Source organism: Canis lupus, chromosome X (assembly GCF_011100685.1).
Source record: "Canis lupus familiaris isolate Mischka breed German Shepherd chromosome X, alternate assembly UU_Cfam_GSD_1.0, whole genome shotgun sequence".
Classification (NCBI taxonomy): Eukaryota; Metazoa; Chordata; class Mammalia; order Carnivora; family Canidae; genus Canis; species Canis lupus.
Genome location: NC_049260.1, coordinates 42,453,171 through 42,473,368, shown reverse-complemented (window position 1 = coordinate 42,473,368; position 20,198 = coordinate 42,453,171). Strand labels below are relative to the sequence as shown.

The 20,198-nt window shown below is 48.7% G+C and overlaps 1 protein-coding gene across 2 annotated transcripts; it reads left to right on the top strand.

Annotated features, from left to right (window-relative positions):
• Positions 1-1,366: 1,366 nt before the first annotated feature.
• LOC119878063 (G-patch domain and KOW motifs-containing protein-like) lies at positions 1,367-19,757 on the top strand. 2 transcript variants are annotated; one of them, XM_038587421.1, is made up of 12 exons: positions 1,367-1,480; positions 10,591-11,040; positions 11,805-11,959; positions 12,059-12,183; positions 14,374-14,483; positions 15,640-15,853; positions 16,283-16,415; positions 17,058-17,184; positions 17,389-17,512; positions 17,604-17,673; positions 18,460-18,545; positions 18,639-19,757. In XM_038587421.1, exons 2-12 carry the CDS (start codon positions 10,865-10,867, stop codon positions 18,771-18,773), a joined length of 1,455 nt encoding a protein of 484 aa, XP_038443349.1. In that variant the 5' UTR covers positions 1,367-1,480; positions 10,591-10,864; the 3' UTR covers positions 18,774-19,757. The 2 variants fall into 2 exon arrangements, with proteins under 2 accessions (XP_038443349.1, XP_038443350.1); XM_038587422.1 differs by having other exon boundaries at positions 1,370-1,462.
• Positions 19,758-20,198: the final 441 nt, after the last annotated feature.

The following is a 20,198-nucleotide window of genomic DNA, read 5'->3' as shown; positions in this document are numbered from 1 at the left end:
ATGAGAGGGGAGAAATCAGATCCCGCTTAGGTATTAAAACTGGGGGTGTCCCAAAGGCAGAGGTCCCCGAGAGAGGAGCCCTTGGGCAAGTGCTCCTCACTGTAGTGGAAGGAAAAATGGGGTGCAGTGAGAGAGAGCCCCCGACCACCACTTTGTGGAGGCAGAAACTGGAGGGCCTCGGGGTTCAGATGCCTACCTGTCCAGGGCCCCACAGCCAACCCAACAGCAGCCCGGGCCTCGGGCAGCTTACCCCCAACCTTCACTTGGCCTGTGACTGTTCACTATGGGCTGTGGAACACTCTGTGTCCTGACGTCCATTCTGGGTGGCCACCCCTCGCCCCGCCTGTCGGCTCCTCACCTTTTCCTTGCGACAGGTGGTAAACAAAGCAGCCCTGGCGCCCAAGCGGTGACCCGGGTTGGGCTCCGGGTCCTGGACCTGCACCCGCACCCGCACCCGCACCCGCACCCGCACCGTGGGGCTGTGCCCCAGACGCGGGGGCTGGCTCTCAGGAATCCCGGGGAGATGTGCCAGAGGGGTCTGCCCGGGGCCGCTGGGGACACCGGGGCACTCAGGGTGTGTAGCGAACTGCGGAGGGAGGGGTCAGGCGGGGGGGGGGCTCTGGGGATAAATGGAGGGGCAACTGGAGCTACGTGGGCCATCAAGGTCGCCTAGGATATCCGGAAGGGGAATCGGGGGGTGCCGGGGCCACAGCGGGGGCAGGCCGTCTTCTTTCAGGACATCTGGCGGAATCGGGGTCCCTCTGGCTACCGTGCGGGAAGAGTTTGGAATCTGGGGTTATGTGGGGGCGGTCGGAGCCCTGCAGAGACAGTCCCAGAGTGTCGGGAAGTGTCCAGGAATATTTCGATCAGCTAGCTATGTCCCGGGATTTCGTGGGGGCAGGCGGGGATCTACGGGCATTCCCATGACGGTCGGGGGTCGCGGGAGTCGAGACCGGCAGCGGGCGACCTCCGGAACTATGAGGGAATGGTCGGGGGGCTCGGAAGATCTTAGGGGCATTCTAGGTCTTCGGACGTCGTGGAGCGTAGGGGGTTCGCCGAGGCTCGGGCGGGCACTGACTTGTTCTTTCCACCCGCGCAGGCCACGGCCCTCCCCTGCCCGCGGGCCCCAGAGCCCGGCAGCTCCTGGCGCGGCTGGACGCGCGCCCCCTGGCGGCCCGGGCTGCGGCCGACGTGGCGGCGCTGGTACGCAGGACAGGTGCCACATTGCGCCTGCGCCCGAAGGCGGGTGCGTGTCAGGGGCGGGGCGGGGCCTCCGGGGGGCGGGGTCTGAGTGGAGCCAGCTCCTGAAGTGGCAGGCCCGGGTTGGTTAGTTACTCCCCTGGGCGGTGCCAGTGGGCGGGGCTGGCGGCGGGGCGGGACTCGGAGGCAGCTTCGCGGGGGCGGAGCCTTGGCGTCATCCTAGAATATTTCTCCCGGAGGTGACCCAGGGAAGGTTATTGCGGTAGGCGAATGTTGCATGGTTAGTCGTGGGTGCGAGGCTGGATGGTTATCCCTGTCAGTGGGGCTTCGAATGGCATTTCTGAAGAGGTGGGGCCTGCAGGGTGTTGGGGGCGGGCAGTCGGCTGAGGGCCGTGCCTGGAAAGGAGTCCACCCTAGAGGGGGGTGGAGTCTATAAACGCGAGGGGGCGGGATTCGAAGCGTCAGGAATGGGTTGAAGTTTATAGGCTAACTAGAGGGCGGAGCCTGGGAAATTCAGGAGCCCAATCTGGCCTTGCGCCGTCGTCCGGGGACGACCTAAGGGTGTAAGATGAGGAGCGGGATCTTCGTGTTATTAGAGGACTGTAGGAGTGTCTGGAGGTGCCTTCAATAGCCGGGCCCAGGATTCGTTAAGATGGCGGGTTCTGGGTAGTTGTGTGACAGCTGGAGAATTGCGCACTGCCTAGGTACTGAAATTGTGGTCGAGTCTGGACGTGAGTTGGAAGAGCTGAGGCTAGAATGTAAATTTAGGGGCTTGTGCCAATGTTAGCAAAGTCAGGGGCCCCTGACTGGCTTAGTCCGTTAACTCAGCTCATGCATGATCCTAGGGTCCTGAGATCAAGACCCGCGTGGGCCTCCCTGCTCTGCGGGGAGCCTTCTCCCTCTCTCCCCGTTTTTGGTCTCTGTTATCTCTCAAATAAAATTTTTTAAAACAGTGGAGGCGCCTGGGTGACTTAGATGTTGGGCGTCTGCCTTCACCTCAGGTCATTATCTCTTTCTTGGGATCCAGCTCCCCTGCAGGGCTCCCTGCTCAGCAGGTACTGTGCTTCTCTTCCTCCTGCTTATTCTCTCTCAAATGGATTAATAAAATATTTTTTTTAAAAAAAGGTAAGTCACCGACAGCTTTCTTAGCCTCTTCCTTACACTAACTAGCCTTTAGCATGCTGTAATTGTAAGGACAATTATGTCTTAGTCGCTTGTCCCAAGACCCTCTTGTCTCTCTTTGCCTCTCACAGACTTCCTAGTGTGACAAATACAGAAAAATGTGAAAAACCTGTGGATACTTCTGGTGAGCTTGAATGGCGCTGGAGACTTCCTTAGTGAATTTTGGGGGCACAGATTGGGGGAAAGGGTGGCAGAGGAGGATGGGAGCTGGAGGAGTGTAATCAACAGGGCCAGGTTGAGAATCTCACACTGGCCCTGAGTCAATATTGTATGTCTCTTCATTTACTTATGTCTTTTTTAAGATTTTATTTATTCACTCATGAAAGACACAGAGAGGCAGAGACACAGGCAGAGAGAGAAGCAGGCTCCCCGTGGAGAGCCAATGTGGGGACTTGGTCCCAGGACCCTGGGATCATGACCTGACCTAAGCCAAAGGCAGATGCTCAAACACTGCGCCACCCAGGAGTCCCTACTTAGGTCTTTAAAAATTTTTTTCAACAATATTTTGTAGTTTTCGCAACACAATTTCTACAGTTCTTCTTTTAAATATATTCCTGGGTATCTTATTTTGAGGCTACTGTAAATGGAATTATTTTCTTAATTTCATCTTTATTTTGTCTATAGAAACACAATGGATTTTTGCATATCGATCTTCTATCCTGTAACCTTGCCAAAACTTTTTTAAAATTCTAATACCCACTAAGGAGGGAAAAATCAACTGAGTAAATGTGAAGATTTCTTATTTATTTTAAAAGGTTTTATTTATTCATGAGAGACGCAGAGACATAGAGGGAGAAGCAGGCTCCCTGCGGGGAGCCCGAACTGGGACTGGATCCCAGGACCCCAGGATCTGATCTGAGCCAAAGGCGGACACTGAGCCACCCAGGTGTCCCTAATTGGTTTTATTAAGCAACTCATGAACTGGTGAGCATCCCATCTAAGAAGTAGAGAGGTCTGAGATGAGGTAAACAAAATAGAAGGTCTTTTTTTTTGAAAGATTTTTTCATTTTAGGGAGAGTGCACAGGACAGAGGGAGGGGTTGGCAGAAAAGGAAAGAAGCAGACTGCTCGCTGAGCATGGAGGACCCTGAGATCATGACCTGAGCCAAATTGAGAGTCTAACACTTAAGCGACTGAGCAACCCGGGCACCCTAAAGTGGAAGGTTTTTATAGGAAGGAAGATAGGGCAAGAAATCATTAGCAAAAGAAAAGGAAGTACTATTTCAGGCAAGGTCGCTTCTGCTTATGGAAAGGTGGGGCAAGGGAGTTCTTATCATCCAGATTACCTGATCTTCCTTTGGGGAATGAGAGGGCCCCAGGTGAAGATTACCTCTTTGGTGCAGGCCAGAAAATTCCAGATTAATTGGTTTAAAATTCCATTCCTGAAAAGGTTGAAATTACAATTAATTCTTGGTTTATTGCCCTGAGGGCAAGTGACTCCACCTAGAGCCTGTGGCTTTCTTTTTAACACTCCTAATAATTCCAAAGGAATTATACCAAAATTCTGATGTGCTTCCAATAATAAAACAAAGGAATACTCACCAAACATACTAGTACTAAGGGAAACAAGTACTCAACAAAAAAAGATTGTCTTTATACAGATCCTGAATAAAGTTGGAAAACTCAATCAAAGGGAAGGAGTTCAGAATCCTAGAAGAGACTCATCAAACTGGAAATAGACCGCGACTTGTGAAAGTGATGAGTGCAAGAGGCTCCATGCGGGTACCTCCCTTGATTCCCTGAATCATCATTCTTTGGAGGTCATCTCCTTTGGATCCCACCTCTGACTCCCAGGAATGTCAGCCTAAATAGAGAGGTAAACTGGGGCAAGCTCACGATAATGAGCTTATTTGGGATAGCAGAGGAATTGGAATTTGGGACTCATCTGTAGCTTGCTACAGTTTGGGTGTCCAGAATTGCAATTTCTCTGCTATTCCCAAATAAACTCATCTTTTTGAGCTTGCCTCAGTTTGCCTCTTTATTTAGATTGACATTTATAAATGCTGCTTTGTAGTCTTTATCTGCTAGGTCTTTTTTTTTAAAGGTTTTTTATTTTATTTATTTTTTTAAAGATTTTATTTATTTATTCATAGACACACAGAGAGAGAAGCAGAGACACAGGCAGAGGGAGAAGCAGGCTCCATGCAGGGAGCCCGATGTGGGACTCGATCCTGGGTCTCCAGGATCACACCCCAGGCTGCAGGCAGCGCCAAACCGCTGCGCCACCAGGGCTGCCCTGCTAGGTGTCTTTAAGGATGCCCAGGGCTTCTAAGCCTGGAAAAATGGCCATGAGATTGATTACTGTTGTGGAGGCCGAGAAAAATTAAGGCCATCCCACCTAAAGTTTAGCATTAACACAAGTACAGCCATCTTAGGCCCCTGTGAATAAGAGCTGAACTTTACGGGAAAAACTACAGAATGTCCTCAATGTCCTCGGCAGGTAATCCCATATCAGAAAAACAACAGAGCCCACGCCCATGGTAGAAAATCCCCTAGACCAGCCTAATTCTTCCATCCCTTCTGGAAATCCCCTAGACCAGCCTATAAAAAACCCAGCTGTAACCCACTTCGGGGTCCAAGTCCCTGCTCTGCTGTGTTGGGTATACTTGGACCCAAGCTCGAGCTTGTAAATAAACCCTCGTGTGTTTGCATCGGTGTCGGCTCCTCGGTGGTTTCTCGGATTCGCAATCTTGGGCACAACACTGTTTCCTGTTTTCAAGACCATCCTGTGACCCATTATATTATTCTACTTTCTGAACATTGTGATTATGTCCCACTTTCTTTTTTTTATTTATTTTTTATTTTTTTTAATTTTTTTCCACTTTAAGTATATTTACAGCTTCGTATTTAAAGTTTCTAGTATAAGTGTTCCATCCAAGGAATGTGCTATAATTCATTTGCCCAATCCCCTCCTGTTGTTCATTTAGTCTTCAATCTTTGGCTACAATAGATGATACTATGATGAATCTCGTAAAAAACTGTTTGGGGTGCTGGGGTGGATTAGTTAAGTGGCTGACTCTTGATTTCAGCTCAGGTCATGATCTGGGGGTTGTGGGATGGAGCCCCATGTTGGGCTCCCCAACCAGTGGAGAGTCTGCTTGTCATTCTCTTCCTCTACCCTTCCCCCCCACCTCTCTAAAATAAATAAATATTTAAAAATATATTTTCAAGGGCGCTTGGCTGGCTCATTCAGAAGCATGTGACTCTTGATCTTAGGGTGGTGAGTTCAAGCCCCATGTTGGATATAGATTACTTTGGTTTTTTTAAAGATTTTTTTTAATTTTTAAAGATTAATTGATTAACTTATTTATAGTGCACAGGCTGGGGGAAGGGCTGAGGGAGAGGGAGAGAGACCTAAGCAGACTGTGCTGAGTGTGGAGCCCATGCAGAGCTTGATCTCACAACCCTGAGATCATGACCAGAGCAGCAATCAAGAGCCAGTGCTCAAATGACTGAGCCACCCAGGTGACCCTAAAGATTTTTAGTTTTTAAAAAGATTTTATTCATTTATTCATGAGAGACACAGAGAGAGGGGCAGAGACAGAGGCAGAGGGAGAAGCAGGCTCCATGCAGGGAGCCCAATGTGAGACTTGATCCCCAGACTGCAGGATCATGCCCTGAGCTGAAGGCAGATGCTCAACCGCTAAGCTACCCAGGTGTCCCAAGATTTTATTTTTTTAAGTAATCTCTACACCCAACATGGGCCTGGAACTCATCACCCTGATATCAAGAGTCACATGGTCCTCCAGCTGAACCAGCCAGGTGCCTGCGTTGTGCCCAAGATTGTGAATCCAAGAAACCACCAAGGAGCCGACACTGATGCAAACACACGAGGGTTTATTAGCAACCTCGAGCTTGGGTCCAAGTATACCCGACACAGCGGAGCAGGGACTTGGACCCCGAGGTGGGTTTCAGCTTAGTTTTAAGGGCTGGTCTAGGAGATTTTCAGAAGGGGTGGAGGAATTTCTCAAGTTCTGTTTACATTCTGATATGGGGCTTTCAAGGGCATTGAGCTCTGTTCTCATTCTAATATGGGACTTTCTACCACGGGCATGGGCTCTGTTGTCTTTCTGATATGGCATTCCCTGCGAGGACATGGGATATTCTGCAGTTTTTCTTATAAAGTTCAGCTCTTATTCACAGGGGCCTAAGATGGCTGTACTTGTGCTAATGTTAAACTTGAGGTGGAATGGCCTTGATTTTTCTCGGTCTCCACACCTGGGTATAGAGATTTCATTTTTATTTTTTTCTAAAGATTTTATTTATTTATTCATTAGAGACACAAAGAGAAGAGAGAGAGAGAGGCAGAGACACAGGCAGAGGGAGAAGCAGGCTCCACACAGGGAGCCCGATGTGGTTCTCAATCCGGGGACTCCAGGATCACGCCCTGGGCCAAAGGCAAGCGCTAAACCGCTGAGCCACCCAGGGATCCCCTATAGAGATTTCTCAAATAAACATAAAAAATCTTTTTGCATATCTTTTTTTTAAGATTTCATTTATTTATTCATGAGAGAGACAGAGAGAGAGGCAGAGACACAGGCAGAGCAGGCAGAGGGAGAAGCAGGCTCCATGCAGGGAGCCTGTGGGACTAGATCCTGGGTCTCCAGGATCACACCCTGGGCCCAAGGCAACACTAAACTGCTGAGCTGGGCAGCCCTGGTGGCCCAGCGGTTTGGTGCCGCCTTCAGCCCAGGGCATGATCCTGGAGCCCCATGATCGAGTCCCACGTTGGGCTCCCTGTGTGGAGCCTGCTTCTCCCTCTGCCTGTGTCTCTGCCTCTCTCTGTATCTCTCATGAATAAGTAAATAAAATCTTAAAAAAAAACTGCTGAGCCACCGGGCTGCCCTCTTTTTGCATATCTTTAATGATTTCCTTGGGACGAATTTTTGGCAGATTTCTATTATTCTTTCTGGTGACTATTTAAGTATCAGTCTTCTATTTTCCAAACTCTTAATGATGTAGGCAGGCTGGGTCTGAGGATCCAGAGGTGATCCCAGGACCAGCCAAGAGGGTCCTTGGTTTCACACAGGATAGCAATCAAATGTGAGCCAAGAGAAAGTAAAAGCAGAGTTTATTGAAGATACAGAGTGAGCGTAGTTACAGAGTGTCTGGAAGACTCAGAAAGGAAAGGACAGTGTCTTGTTTTTGCTTGGGTCTGAGGCTTTTATTGAGGATTGTGGTGTGATGTAAGTGTCCTCTCAGGCACCCTGGAACTGGTCAGAATAAGAAGGGTCCAGATGTCCTCCATAAGTCACTAATTCCTTGGAGCTAGGGGGGCTTGGCATCAAGATGTCTAGCTCCAGTGGTCTGGAATATACACATGATGGCCTCACCTAGTCATTCCTTAGAAGTTATGTATTATGCTGGAAGACCACAAAGAAATTATTAGCTATTTGATCCATACAAGGAGAACATACATTATTTGTACTATAAGGAATGTGTAAAGGGGTGTGCTGGTCCTAGCAAGAATAGAAGCAGGAAAAGGGGCAAAAAAGCAGTCCTTCAAAAAGCCCTTCATAGGGCCCTTTCATTTTCCCTCTTTATGGTCCTAGACAAGAGGAATTTGTCTCATTAATCTTTCAAAACCTTAGAACCTAGTTCTCAACATATTTAATGTTGGTAGTATAAGCAGAAATAGTTAGGGATCCCTGGAAAAAGAAAGGTGAGGCAAATCTTTCTCAATATAAGAAAAGTCATTTGGGGCCCCTGATCATCTTGTAATCTATGCCTGACCAGCACTACTTACCCAAAGCACATTTCTTGCAGAACATCCTGAGATGTGTTGAAATTGCATGAGAATAAACATCAGTAGATAATGATTTGAAGGAAACAAAAGAATGTGAGAACAAACAGGCACTATCAGGCCAGGAGACAGCCTAAGCCTATCAAAGACAATAAATCGGTGGTAAAACTCCCAATGCTGATTCAAAAGTAAAGATTGACCTAACACATATTCTGAGTCATCTTTGCAGAACTTAAGCCCCTTTGAGCACTCAAATACTAGACCCACTGGAGCCAGAGAATTGATGATGCTGACCCTTGCCAACTCTCATGACTTCAATTAACTTAAGACCTAGACTCAGTGACTTAGGGTGACTTTTGCCCCAATTCCATGCTGAATTCCCTATTTTGCAAGCCCTTCCACGAATATATATGGACCTTTAGTTTAAAATTTCCCCACTTTTGTTGTTGAGGGAGATAGTGCTTTGGGAAATATCCTCAGTGTTCTTCTTCACTTGTTGCAAGTAAACCCTACCTTTTCCTTCCTGTTCTTTGCTTGGATGTATCTTTTGGCTCCATATCCACCAAGAGGTGGACATAGTTTTGAGTAACAGTAGGAACTCCAGTAGACCCTTGAACGACATGGCTTTGAACTGCACGGGTCCATTTATACCAGGATTTTCTCCAGTAAATACATTAGAGTACTATAAATGTATTTTCTCTTCCTTATAATTTTCTTTATTAAAAAACATTCTATTGGGATGCCTGGGTGGTTCAGCGGTTGAGTGTCTGACTTCCACTCAGAGTGTAATCTTGGGGTCCGGGGATTGAGTCCCACATCGGGCACCCTGTGAGGAGCCTGCTTCTCCCTCTGCCTATGTCTCTGCCTCTCTCTGTGTGTGTCTCTCATGAATAAATAAATAAAATCTTTAAAATATTTATTTATTTATTTATTTATTTATTTATTTATTTATTTATTTATGAGAGAGAGAGAACATGAGTGGGGGAACAGGGAGAGGGAGAAGCGGACTCCTCACTGAGCAGGGAGCTCAACACGGGGCTCCATCCAAGGAAACTCAGATCATGACCTAAGCCAAAGGCAGACACTTAACTGAGCCACTCAGGTACCCCCTTATGATTTTCTTTTTATTTTTTTAAGATTTTATTTATTTATTCATGAGAGACACAGAGAAAGATTCAGAGACACAGGCAGAGGGAGAAGCAGGCTCCATGGAGGGAGCCGGACATGGGACTCAATCCCGGGTCTCCAGGATCACGCCCCGGGCCGAAGGCAGGCGCTAAACCACTGAGCCACCCAGGGATCCCCCCACTTATGATTTTCTTAATAACATTTTCATTTTCTTATTCATCTTCATATTCTTAAGATTATTCTTAAGAATACTGTATACAAAAGAATACAGTGTATGATACATGTAACATACAAAAGGCCTGGGTGGCTCAGTTGGTTAAGTGCAGACTCTTGATCTTAGATCAGGTCTTGATCTCAGGGTTGTGAGTTCAGGGTCTTCCCTAGGCTCCACGTTGGGTGTGGAACCTACTTAAAAACAAAACAGGGATCCCTGGGTGGCGCAGCGGTTTAGCGCCTGCCTTTGGCCCAGGGCGCGATCCTGGAGACCCAGGATCGAATCCCACGTCGGGATCCCGGTGCATGGAGCCTGCTTCTCCCTCTGCCTGGGTCTCTGCCTCTCTCTCTCACTGTGTGCCTAGCATAAATAAATAATAAAAAAAAATAAAAAACAAAACAAAACAAAAAGCCCCTAAAAACAACAGAAAAATAATACTACATGTAACAAACAATATATGTGTTAATCTACTGTTTGTGTTATCATTAGGTTTCCAGTCAACAGTAGGGTGTTAGTAAGTAAGTTTGTGAGGAGTCAAAAGTTACCAGCAAATTTTCAACTGTGGGGACAGGGTATTGGCCCTCCTAACCCCTGCATTGTTCAAGAGTCAACTGTGTATGTGTGTGTGTATATATATATATTTTTTTTTCTAAGATTTTATTTATTCATGAGAGACACACAGAGAGAGAGAGAGGCAGAGACACAGGCAGAGGGAGAAGCAGGCTCCATGCAGGGAGCTCAACATGGGACTCGATCCGGGGTCTCCAGGATCACGCCCCGGGCCGAAAGCAGCGCTAAACTGCTGAGCCACCCGGGCTGCCCTATATATATTTTTAATATCTGTTCAAGTGTTATTGTTCCCCACCGGACTACCAGCCTCTAGAAAGGAGGGTGTCTATTTTATTAAAATTTGAATTTTATTAAAATTTATTAAAATTTGAATCCAGATCTAGTTGTGTGTTAAATCTGACATCGGTAGGCACCATTTACATGTCTATTTGTTATTGTGCACAGCTGGCACTCACAGATTTTTTTCTTAAGCATGTATTTTATCTACACTTCCATTCCCCCTGTGTAATGTGTACACAGTAAGCAACTAATAAATACTTGTCGACCGCCTATAGGAAGGAATGAACACACCAGGCAAGAATGAATTCAACTCTGCCACACCTACCTCACCGAAGAACTACATTTCCCTTTATGCTTGGCGTGACGCGCTCCTATGAAGGAAAAAGAGCAAGAGTTACTTCCGAAAGCTCCTTTTTCCTCCTACGCCTGCCGATGACGCAGTGTTTTATGGGAAAGGTAGTTCTAGCGCTCTTCGTCTGGCCGCCTTCAAACTGAACCTAAACTAAACTTCCCGGCAAGCGGCGCACTCGCCTGGGAAAGAGGGGCAAGATGGCGGATGCCGAGGAGTATCCTTTGCGGCCGGCTGGATCCTCCGCTGCCCCAATTTCATTCAGCTTCAGTCGCACAACTGCCCGGAGACGGCTGGCGGACCCGGTAGACGACGCGGGTGCGGCTCCAGAGGAGAAGGATTTCTTGAAGACCGTGGAAGGGAGGGAGCTGCAAAGGTGAAGCGCCGGGTCTTTCATCCCTTGGAATTCGGTTTGGTGGGTGCAGTGGGAGGGTGGAATCAGAGTTGATTGTTTAGGTGGCAGTGACCTGGAAAGCCTGAAGCACAGCCTGAGGAAATTCGTGGAGGCGAGAAGGCGGGAGTGTGTGACTGGAGAGGTGGAGAAATTGGGCCTAAAAGCTATGGCGTTTGAGAAAAAAGGATGTGTTCCTGAGAGGGTGTGTCTAGAATTTGGGGACCCTGAAGTGTGTGCGTTCTGAGAGAGGGAAAAGAGTGAAGAATGACAGGACCGCTAGGGTCTCAGCAGAAGCGGTGGAGCTTCTCTAGTGTGGGGAACGGGGTGGATTGGCAGATTCAGGTTTGGGGAGGCCATCATCAGGTTAATTTGGAAAAGACAGTCAGAGGGTGAGACTTCCAGAAGAGAATCAACCATCCAGGAGGTTGATGGGGAGCCTGGAACTGGGGAGAATCTGGGCTGAGGATGGTGATTTGTGAGTCATTGTGAAGGCCATGGAAGTGGGTGTTGGGATGAGCAGAGGGTCCAAGACTGAAGGCTGATTCCTTAAAGGCACTGACATTTAAGAGTTGGGGGTGAGGGAGAGAATCCAAAGAAAGCACCATTAGAGACTCACAGGAGAACAGAGGGTGTGGTCAGATGGGGGGGGTGAGTTTGGCTCTTGTGTTTTCTCTGAAGGGAGTAGTGTGGCTCAGAACCCACTGACATGCTACTCTCCCAACTTCATGCTTCTGTGTCCACATTAGTGTGAAGCCCTCAGAAAACCCCAAGGATCTCATCATCCCTTTGATCCAGAATGGCCATCGCAGGCAGCCACCAGCCCAAGCTCCTGGGCCATCCACAAATACTGAGGCCTTGATGGATGGAGTGCTGTCCCAGGCTGTGAAGGAGCTCATTGAGGGTGAGTGATCCCCTCTTCGCCATCCCCCTGTGAAGGAAGTGGGGGAGGAAAATGGAAGGATATGGTGGGACCTCATTGCTCCCTCCCATTCTTCCTTAGACTCCAAGAAGTCCCTGGAGGAGAGAGAGAATTCGGGTGTCGACCCCACGCTTGCTATCCCCATGATCCAGAAAGGATGCATTCCTAACGGGGAAGGGGCAGACAGCGAACCCCGGGCTGAGACAGTGAGCTGGCCCCTAATTCCTCCTGCCCCAGCCTCCCTTTGCCCTGTCTGCCAGACTTGCCTCTTTGCATACAGTGGGGCGGGGGGTACAGTCTGTGTGCGTGCTACAGGCCTGCTGCCTATCCCTTCCTCCTTCTGTCTTTTTTGGGAAGCATTAAAAAATTAATCAAGATACTGAGGTGTGGAAAACACTTGCATTCTGGGATTATCTGAACAAGATGAGGGGCAAAGGGAACAGGAAATGCAAAGATCCTAAGGGTAGACTCAGCCTGGAGTGTTTGAGGAACATCAAGGAGACCAGTGTAGCTGGAGTAGAATGGATGAAGGGGAGGAGAAGAATATGAAGTCAGAAGTGGCAGGGGCTAAACTAAGCAGGGCCTTGTGGACCATGGTGAGGACTTTGGCTTTTATCCTGAATGAAATGAGAGCCATGAGAGGGTTCTGAGCAGAGAGGGGTAAAAACTTAAGATTTGACAAGATCTCTGGCTAGTGTGAGCAGAACAGAATAGTAAGCAAAGAGAACAGTAGTGCAGGCTAGAAATGATGGCCAGTCAGACCAGAGTGGTAGGAGTGAGGTCTGGAAGGACAGGTAGGGTTTAGTGAGTGAGGGAAGAGCAGGGTGAGTACTAATGGCAGCAACAACCCCAAGCAGTGGCATGGTGGCAGGGAGTCCATGTGGTGTGGGTCCATCAGTGAAGCAACCCGCCGTGTGTCTAGAGTGAGTATAAGGAATTGAGAAAAAAGAGAGAAAAAAAAAAAAAGGAATTGAGAGAGGAGGGAAGAAAAGAATTGAGGGAGTGAGGATGGAATGTGATAGACAACAGAAGTGAGGGGAGTGTCTACAGAAGCAACCAAGTCTGTCTTTTATACCCATGGACTCCACTCTTCACCTCTTTATTCACAATGTTTTAGCAATGCTTCTTTGGGGCCTAGTTCTCCTACAGCCCCAGACCATCCTCTCTTTCGACTGAGCTGTTCTTGTTGGCCTTCACCTGTCTTCTGGCTTCTTTGATCATAAAAAAAAGACCTTCACTTCACTTTCCATCCTGTTCCTGCTTTGGCCTCAGTTCTCTCATATTCTCTCCTTCTCCGGCCTTTTACATCTCAGCTGATCACAGCTCCACCCCATCCTTCTTCTCACTTGGCCTAAAAACCTTAGAGTCTCTCTTGACTTCCCCCTTTATTTCATACCCCATATGCAGTCTTTCAGCAAAATCCTATCATCTCCCTTTGCAGTATACATCCAGAATTTGATCACTTCTCACCATCACCACTCCTACCACTCGTCTGAGCTACCAGCATCTCTCATCTGGATTATTGCAGTAACTTCCTCACTGGGACCCCTTGTGGAAGCCACCCTCCTGTGGCTCCAGCCCAGATCTCCTGATTAATCTTTCACTGCCCCTCTTCCTCCACCTCTTTCTCAGTCAGGTTGACCTTCATGATGCTCTTACCACTTGCCAGACTTGTTCTGCCACAGGGCCTTTGCTCTTACTGTTCTCTCTGCTTGGACTACCCACCTATCCTTCATGCTTCTCATATCGTTATGGCCCCCACTGTCATTTCTTTCTGGTCTCTGCTCAGATATCAACTCCGTGATACTCTCTTCTGCATCCCTCTGCATCCCCTTAATCTGCCTCATTTTTCTTCATATAACTTATCACTACCCGACATGCCACGTTTTATGTATTTTTATATGTATTTTTTATTATTTTTTTTTTTAGATTTTTTATTTATTTATTCATAGAGACAGAGAGAGAGGCAGAGACACAGGCAGAGGGAGAAGCAGGCATCATACAGAGAGCCTGACGTGGGACTCGATCCAGGGTCTCCAGGATCACACCCCAGGCTGCAGGCCGCGCTAAACCGCTGCGCCACTGGGGCTGCCCCTATATGTATTTTTTAAATTGTATGTCTACAACTAGAACGTCATCCCCACAGGGCAGGATCAGGGATTTTTGTCTGTTTTGGTTATCCTCGTCACCTAGGTCAGTACCTGGCACAGAATAGGTGCTTTATAATTATTTGTTGAAGGACAACATGGATGAGTAAAGTGAGGGACAGCAAGAGGAAATCAAAACTAACCTTGAGCTTACTGGAAAAGCACTAAGGGTCACTCATTGGGTAAGCAGGCTTCAGAGGGCCCACCATGGGCCAAGCCTGACTGTCCTTCCTTTGCCTGAATTTGTAGGTGCCAGAGGAAGCTGATTACGAGGCAGTCCCCGTAGAGGCCTATGGGCTGGCCATGTTACGAGGCATGGGCTGGAAGCCTGGTGAGGGCATTGGCCGCACCTTCAATCTGTGAGTTCTGGGGTGGGGGCAAGGGGCAGCAGACAGGGCAGTGAACAAGACCCCGTGGGTTACTGCTCATCCAGAACCAGAAGCTTTCTGCAACTGTTTCAGTCTCCTGTTTGCTCTTTGTTTGTTTGTTTGTTTTTAAAGATTCATTTATTTAATCATGAGAGACACAGAGAACGAAGCAGAGACATAGGCAGAGGGAGCAGAAGTAGGCTCCATGCAGGGAGCCCGATGCGGGACTCAATCCTGGATCCCAGGACCACGCCCTGAGCTGAAGGCAGATGCTCAACCGCTGAGCCACACAGGCATCCCTCCTGTTTGCTTTTTGAAACTCTGTAACGGGATCCCTTCTGTACGGGGTTACCTTTCTGAGCATTAGCTTCCTCATCTGAAAAATGAGGGTAGTGACAATACTGACTTCCCATATCTGTTGCAGAATTACATGAAATTATGTACATAAAGCACTTATAGCAGGCCCTGGCCCAAAATAAACATAGATGAAACATTTGCTATTATCACACAGACTTTTGATCCCTTCTCAGTTTTCTGAACTCCAAAGAATTCTGAAAACCAAATATTTTTTTTCAAACATTTTTTCATAAACCATTTAGTAGCCACACATGACCTGAATTGACACAGAGCATTTTATAGTCTGTTCCTCCTATTTGGTGTGAATATTTGTATGATTTCCCCTGTAGAAATATTAGGGTATTATAATCAAAATCACAGAGATCTGCCTCAGATCCTGCTGTAAATAATATGTAATAGATGGTATACCCAGTGTGTTATTAGGTTGGACCAAACGAAATTGCTTTTCTGTAGATCAAAAACAGTCCTGGGATCCCTGGGTGGCTCAGTAGTTTCTAGCGCCGCCTTCAGCCCGGGGTGTGATCCTGGAGACCCAGGATCGAGTCCCACGTCGGGCTCCTTGCATAGAGCCTGCTTCTCCCTCTGCCTGTGTCTCTGCCTCTCTTGCTCTCTCTGTGTCTCTCATGAATAAAATAAAATCTTAAAAAAAAAAACAGTCCTAATGTGAGATCGGGAAGGATATTCTTGAGCATGTTGATGGGGTGGGATTTGGATGGCTGTGAGGGGACACTGAAGACTTGCATTCCTCCCCTCCCCAGCCCAATAAGCTCATATACTGTGTTGCCTGCAGAGTGGTGAAGCCCCGTCTCAACTTACTGAGGCCGAAGGGGTTAGGGCTGGGTGCCAACCTGAATGAGGTCCAGGCCCTAGTCCCCACTGGCCCCCACCACCTGCCAAAGCCAGATGAAGAGCAAGAGAAGGCTAAGGAAGACCAGCCTCAAGGACTGGTGCCTGGAGGAGCTGTGGTGGTTCTTTCTGGCCCTCACCGAGGCCTCTATGGGAAGGTAAGGAACCAAGCTATGCCTAGAGCCCAAGACAGGCAGCGGGGAAGTTTGATGTGAGGGTCAGAGGGAGGAAGAATTGGGCTTAGGGTGGAAAGGCTGGAAGTCCTTGTCTTTCAGGCCTGCCTGGCTTGCTACCTCATTTGGTAACTCAGAACCACTTGCTGGGCCTGAGTCTCAGTTTACAACTAAAAGAGAGAATGGCCATATGTGCCAAATGTTCCTGAGGCTTAAGTTCTTTAAAATATATCCAAGCCACACAGTCTGGTAGGGGAAACACATGAACCAGGCCCAGGCCCAGGCCTTGGGTCAGTCTGGTGGGGGAGACACAGGGGTCAGGCTTATAGGAGGTAAGACTGGACAGTTCGGTCCTAGGAATGTGAGTTTAGTCCACTCAGACCCTGCCTAACTTCGTCCTCCCCAACGCTTCAGGTAGAAGGCCTCGATCCTGACAATGTTCGGGCCATGGTTCGCCTGGCCGTGGGGAACCGCATGGTTACTGTTAGTGAGTACTGCCTGCGCCCTGTCTCCCAGCATGAGTTTGACAAGAACACCTTGGATCTCAGTGAGTGTGCCTCTTACCTAGCTGGGAGAGTTGGAGAAACATTCCAGGGGGCAGTAGGGGCCTGTACCTGGGGGTGAGGCTGGGTGGGTGTCAGATCTGCAGAGGGGAGGGGCAGTGGTCTGTCAGGCAGATGTGACTTCTGGTCAGAATCCAGGAGGTGAGAATGAAGATCAGTGGTTTATTCGGTTTGAAGAAAAACTGATCTAGTAACCCTGGGGCTTTAGCCTCTCAGAGAAAAAACAGGTGTGGAAACCTATTCCTATCCTCAGGAGGTCTCTGTCTGTTCTAGGTGATGAGCCTCTCTTCTTCTGGGTGTGAGGGCAGCCGGGACTAGGCCATGCCCAAGGAGAAAGGCATTCTAGGCATGGCAGCAGGATGGGGCGGTTTGACAGATGAGATATTGGTGCTGATGGAGCTCTCAGGATTCCCTAGCCCACCTTGGAGTGGCTGAGGAAGCCTTCCTGAAGGAAGCCCCAGCAGTTGAGGGGAAGGGGAGAGCATTCTGATGGCATAGGCAAAGTTGTGATGGTGGGAGGGGACATTGAGGCAGGTGGGAGGTGGCCTGAGGCCAAGGTGTAGCCTGCCAGGTAAGAGGCTCACACTGAGGCTCCTTCCTGGTTCTCCCCATACACCCTTGCACAGGCCAGATGAACAAAACTTCCCCAGGGCAACAGAATGGAACAGCCTCATCATGGAAGGCCCTCCGGGATCAGGACCTCCCCAGCTGGCGGGAGGACTCAGAGAGGAAGCGGAAACACCTTCCCGACCGGTGGGACCCTGGGCATCTGGGGTTGGGGGAGAAGGCAAGGCTGTGGAGGGATTCTAGCAGTCAGAGAAGGCTTCCCGGGCAAGGCAGGCACATAGAAGGAACTAGGGATGACATCAGGGCATCAGGGGTGGGTTTCACAGCAGCCAACTGTGGGGTGACCAGAACGTGTCTCATCAGCTAAGCCTGTGTTGGCCCTTTCCGCAGACAGGGGGAGCCCGCAGCCAAGAATGAGAAGGCAGGTCCCCAGAGCCAGCACTGGTTGCACAGGGACCTGCGTGTGCGCTTTGTGGACAGGCAGCACAAAGGTGGCCAGTATTACAACACCAAGGTGGGAACCCTGCAGCCTGGCTTTCCCCCACCCCCCCGGAACTAGGCCCCCATAACTGTAACACTCTCACATCCCGTGACCCTTTCTCCAGATGACCATTGAAGATGTCCTCAGCCCAGATACCTGTGTGTGTCGAACAGATGAAGGCCGGATTCTGGAAGGTGAGTCTGAGGGATGGCCACTGGGGTTTTAATCATCCATCCTAGAGGCTGAATAGGAAGGCTGTCTTCGACCCAAGAGGCTGGTGCAGGCAAAGGCTGGAAGGTTAGGCAGAGTTCAGGCATTTTGCACAGCCCAGAATCTTTTGACAGAATACGAGGCACTTCTGTGATGGTGATTATCTAAGCTGCTCTTTCCCCCTGTGATGGTGATTATCTAAGCTGCTCTTTCCCCCTGTGCACACTGGCATAGAAATGAGCTATTTCTCCCTCTGGGGACTGGGCCTTGTACAGATGTGTACTGAACTCCCCGTGCAGGGCAGGGCATATGACGTGCACACAATAAACGGTATCTGTTGTCATCACCCATCATTTTCGTGCATAAGTGCTCCTTTTTTCATAGTTCTTTCTTCTTTTTTTTCCCAAGATTTTATTTATTTATTTGACAGAGAGAGAGCATACACACAAGCCCGGGGAGTGGCAGGGAGAGGGAGAACCAGACTCCCTGCCAAACAGGGAGCCTGATGTGGGACTTGATCCCAGGACCCTGGGATCATGACCTGAGCCTAAGGCAGACGCTTAACTGACTAAGCCACCTGGTGCCCTATTATAGTTATTTCTAGGAACTGCTCCTTAGGTGTCCTCACCTGTGAGCTGGAGTGGGGCAGGGGGACTCCCACCTGTCAACAGGGTGCAGGATGGCTCTGAGGCATACAGGAAAGGCTTTCTGACAGGACCTGGGTGGGCTGGCCCTGGCCATGGGCCTCACTCCCCTTTCCTCATCTGCAGGCCTGAAGGAAAACATGCTGGAGACCCTGGTCCCCAAGGTCGAAGGCAACCGGGTGATGGTGGTGCTGGGGCCACAGGCTGGAAGGGTGAGTTCTAGACCTGGGCATGGGGTGAGGGGCATGCGGGGGCTGTCCTGGAGTCTGAATTGGCCTTGCTGACCTCACCCATCACTACTCCAGGTGGGCCGCCTACTAGGCCGGAACAGAGAACGGAGCCGAGCTCTGGTGCAGCTGCGGAGAGAGAATCAGCTGGTGGAGCTTCACTATGATGCTGTCTGCCAGTACATGGGCCCCAGTGATTCGGATGAAGACTGACCTGTGGCCCCACTCCCACCCCAGGCCACTGCCAGCTCTGTACAGTGTGAAAAGCCTGTCTTTGCAGAGGCGGAGCAGTAATCCTTCCATCTTCCACTTGCACTGTCGCCCCAGGACAGGGCAAGGGCAGGACATGAGACAGATGGACCAGCAGGGAGGCTCGAAACAAACCCTAGTATTTTCCAGAAGTCAGTGTGTAATAAAAATCATTTCCCAAACTTTGTAAAATGATGAGATCCTTAATGTGCACTGAGCTGAATGGACATGGAGCTGGGCTGGCCGAGGTGGGAGCCACTCCAGACTTCAGCCCCACTGCCCTGCATGGGCTGGCAAGACAAGTCAAAAATCTGCTGCTCACAAGCTCATTCTTGGACTACCGAAGCTACGCAGTCTGTCCCTTAAGCAGATATTACAGAGTCCATAATGCTACATGTCCGCACAGCTTTCTGAACAAGAATCTGGTGACAGCTATGCTTTTACCCTTTTACTCTTGGTCTAGACCAGATATCTAGAAAATATCTTGAGCCGGTGATGAGAGTCCAGAGGAAAGAGAGGCTTCTACCCACAAATAGGGTGTGTTTGTAACCAGTTAGTTTGGGGACACCCCTGTTTTAGCCCACAGACTGGCTTAAAAGTAAAAAAAAAAAGGTTTGTGTATCCCAGGTAGAATTTCTCTGATTGCTCCAGGTAACTGGACTCTCAAAAAGGTTATTGTCAGACAGTCCTTAAACTTTTTCCTGTTTAATGGGCTGAGCTACAAAATCAGCAAGAGGAGCCAGAGCTTTAGGCATGGTTGCTTCTAAATCATCCCAATCACTAAGTTGCTGATGTAATAAATGGTGTCTGAGTTAGATCTAGACCACTGGTATAAACTTATGACATTGTCAGAACATGGCACAGTGCTGGCAAATTTTTTAAAAGTAACTGAATTGTCATATTAAAATTCTTACAACTCTTTTTCTAATAAAATCTTTTTTAAAAATATGTTTTAATTGTCAAAGTATAATTGACAATGTTATCTTAGTTTCAGGTATACAATATAGTGATTCAACAATTCTATACATCATGCCATGCTTACTACACTGAGTGTACTCACCAGTGTTAATTACATTATTGACTCTGTTCCCTATAGTGTACCTTTCATCTCCCTGACTTTTTTTTTTTTTGATAACTGGGAGTTTGTACCTCTTAATTCCCCTTCACCTGTTTTCTCATCCCCCTCCTCTTTGGCAGCCATCCTCTAGAGCAGGATGACAAAGGTAAGCCACTGTCCCTGCCAAGCAAAGGAAGACCGCTGTTTTTTTTTTTAATATTTTATTTATTTATTCATGAGAGAGAGGCAGAGACACAGGCAGAGGGAGAAGCAGGCTCCATGCAGGGAGCCTGACGTGGGACTTGATCCCAGGTCTCCAGGATCACGCCCTG

Bases quoted from the DNA above. Each gene is read 5' to 3' on its own strand.
- LOC119878063 (XM_038587421.1), top strand. From the start codon at position 10,865: ATGGCGGATGCCGAGGAGTATCCTTTGCGGCCGGCTGGATCCTCCGCT. The intron at 11,041-11,804 runs GTGAAGCGCCGG...TGTCCACATTAG, and splicing joins GAAGGGAGGGAGCTGCAAAG to TGTGAAGCCCTCAGAAAACC. The intron at 16,416-17,057 runs GTGAGTGTGCCT...ACCCTTGCACAG, and splicing joins CAAGAACACCTTGGATCTCA to GCCAGATGAACAAAACTTCC.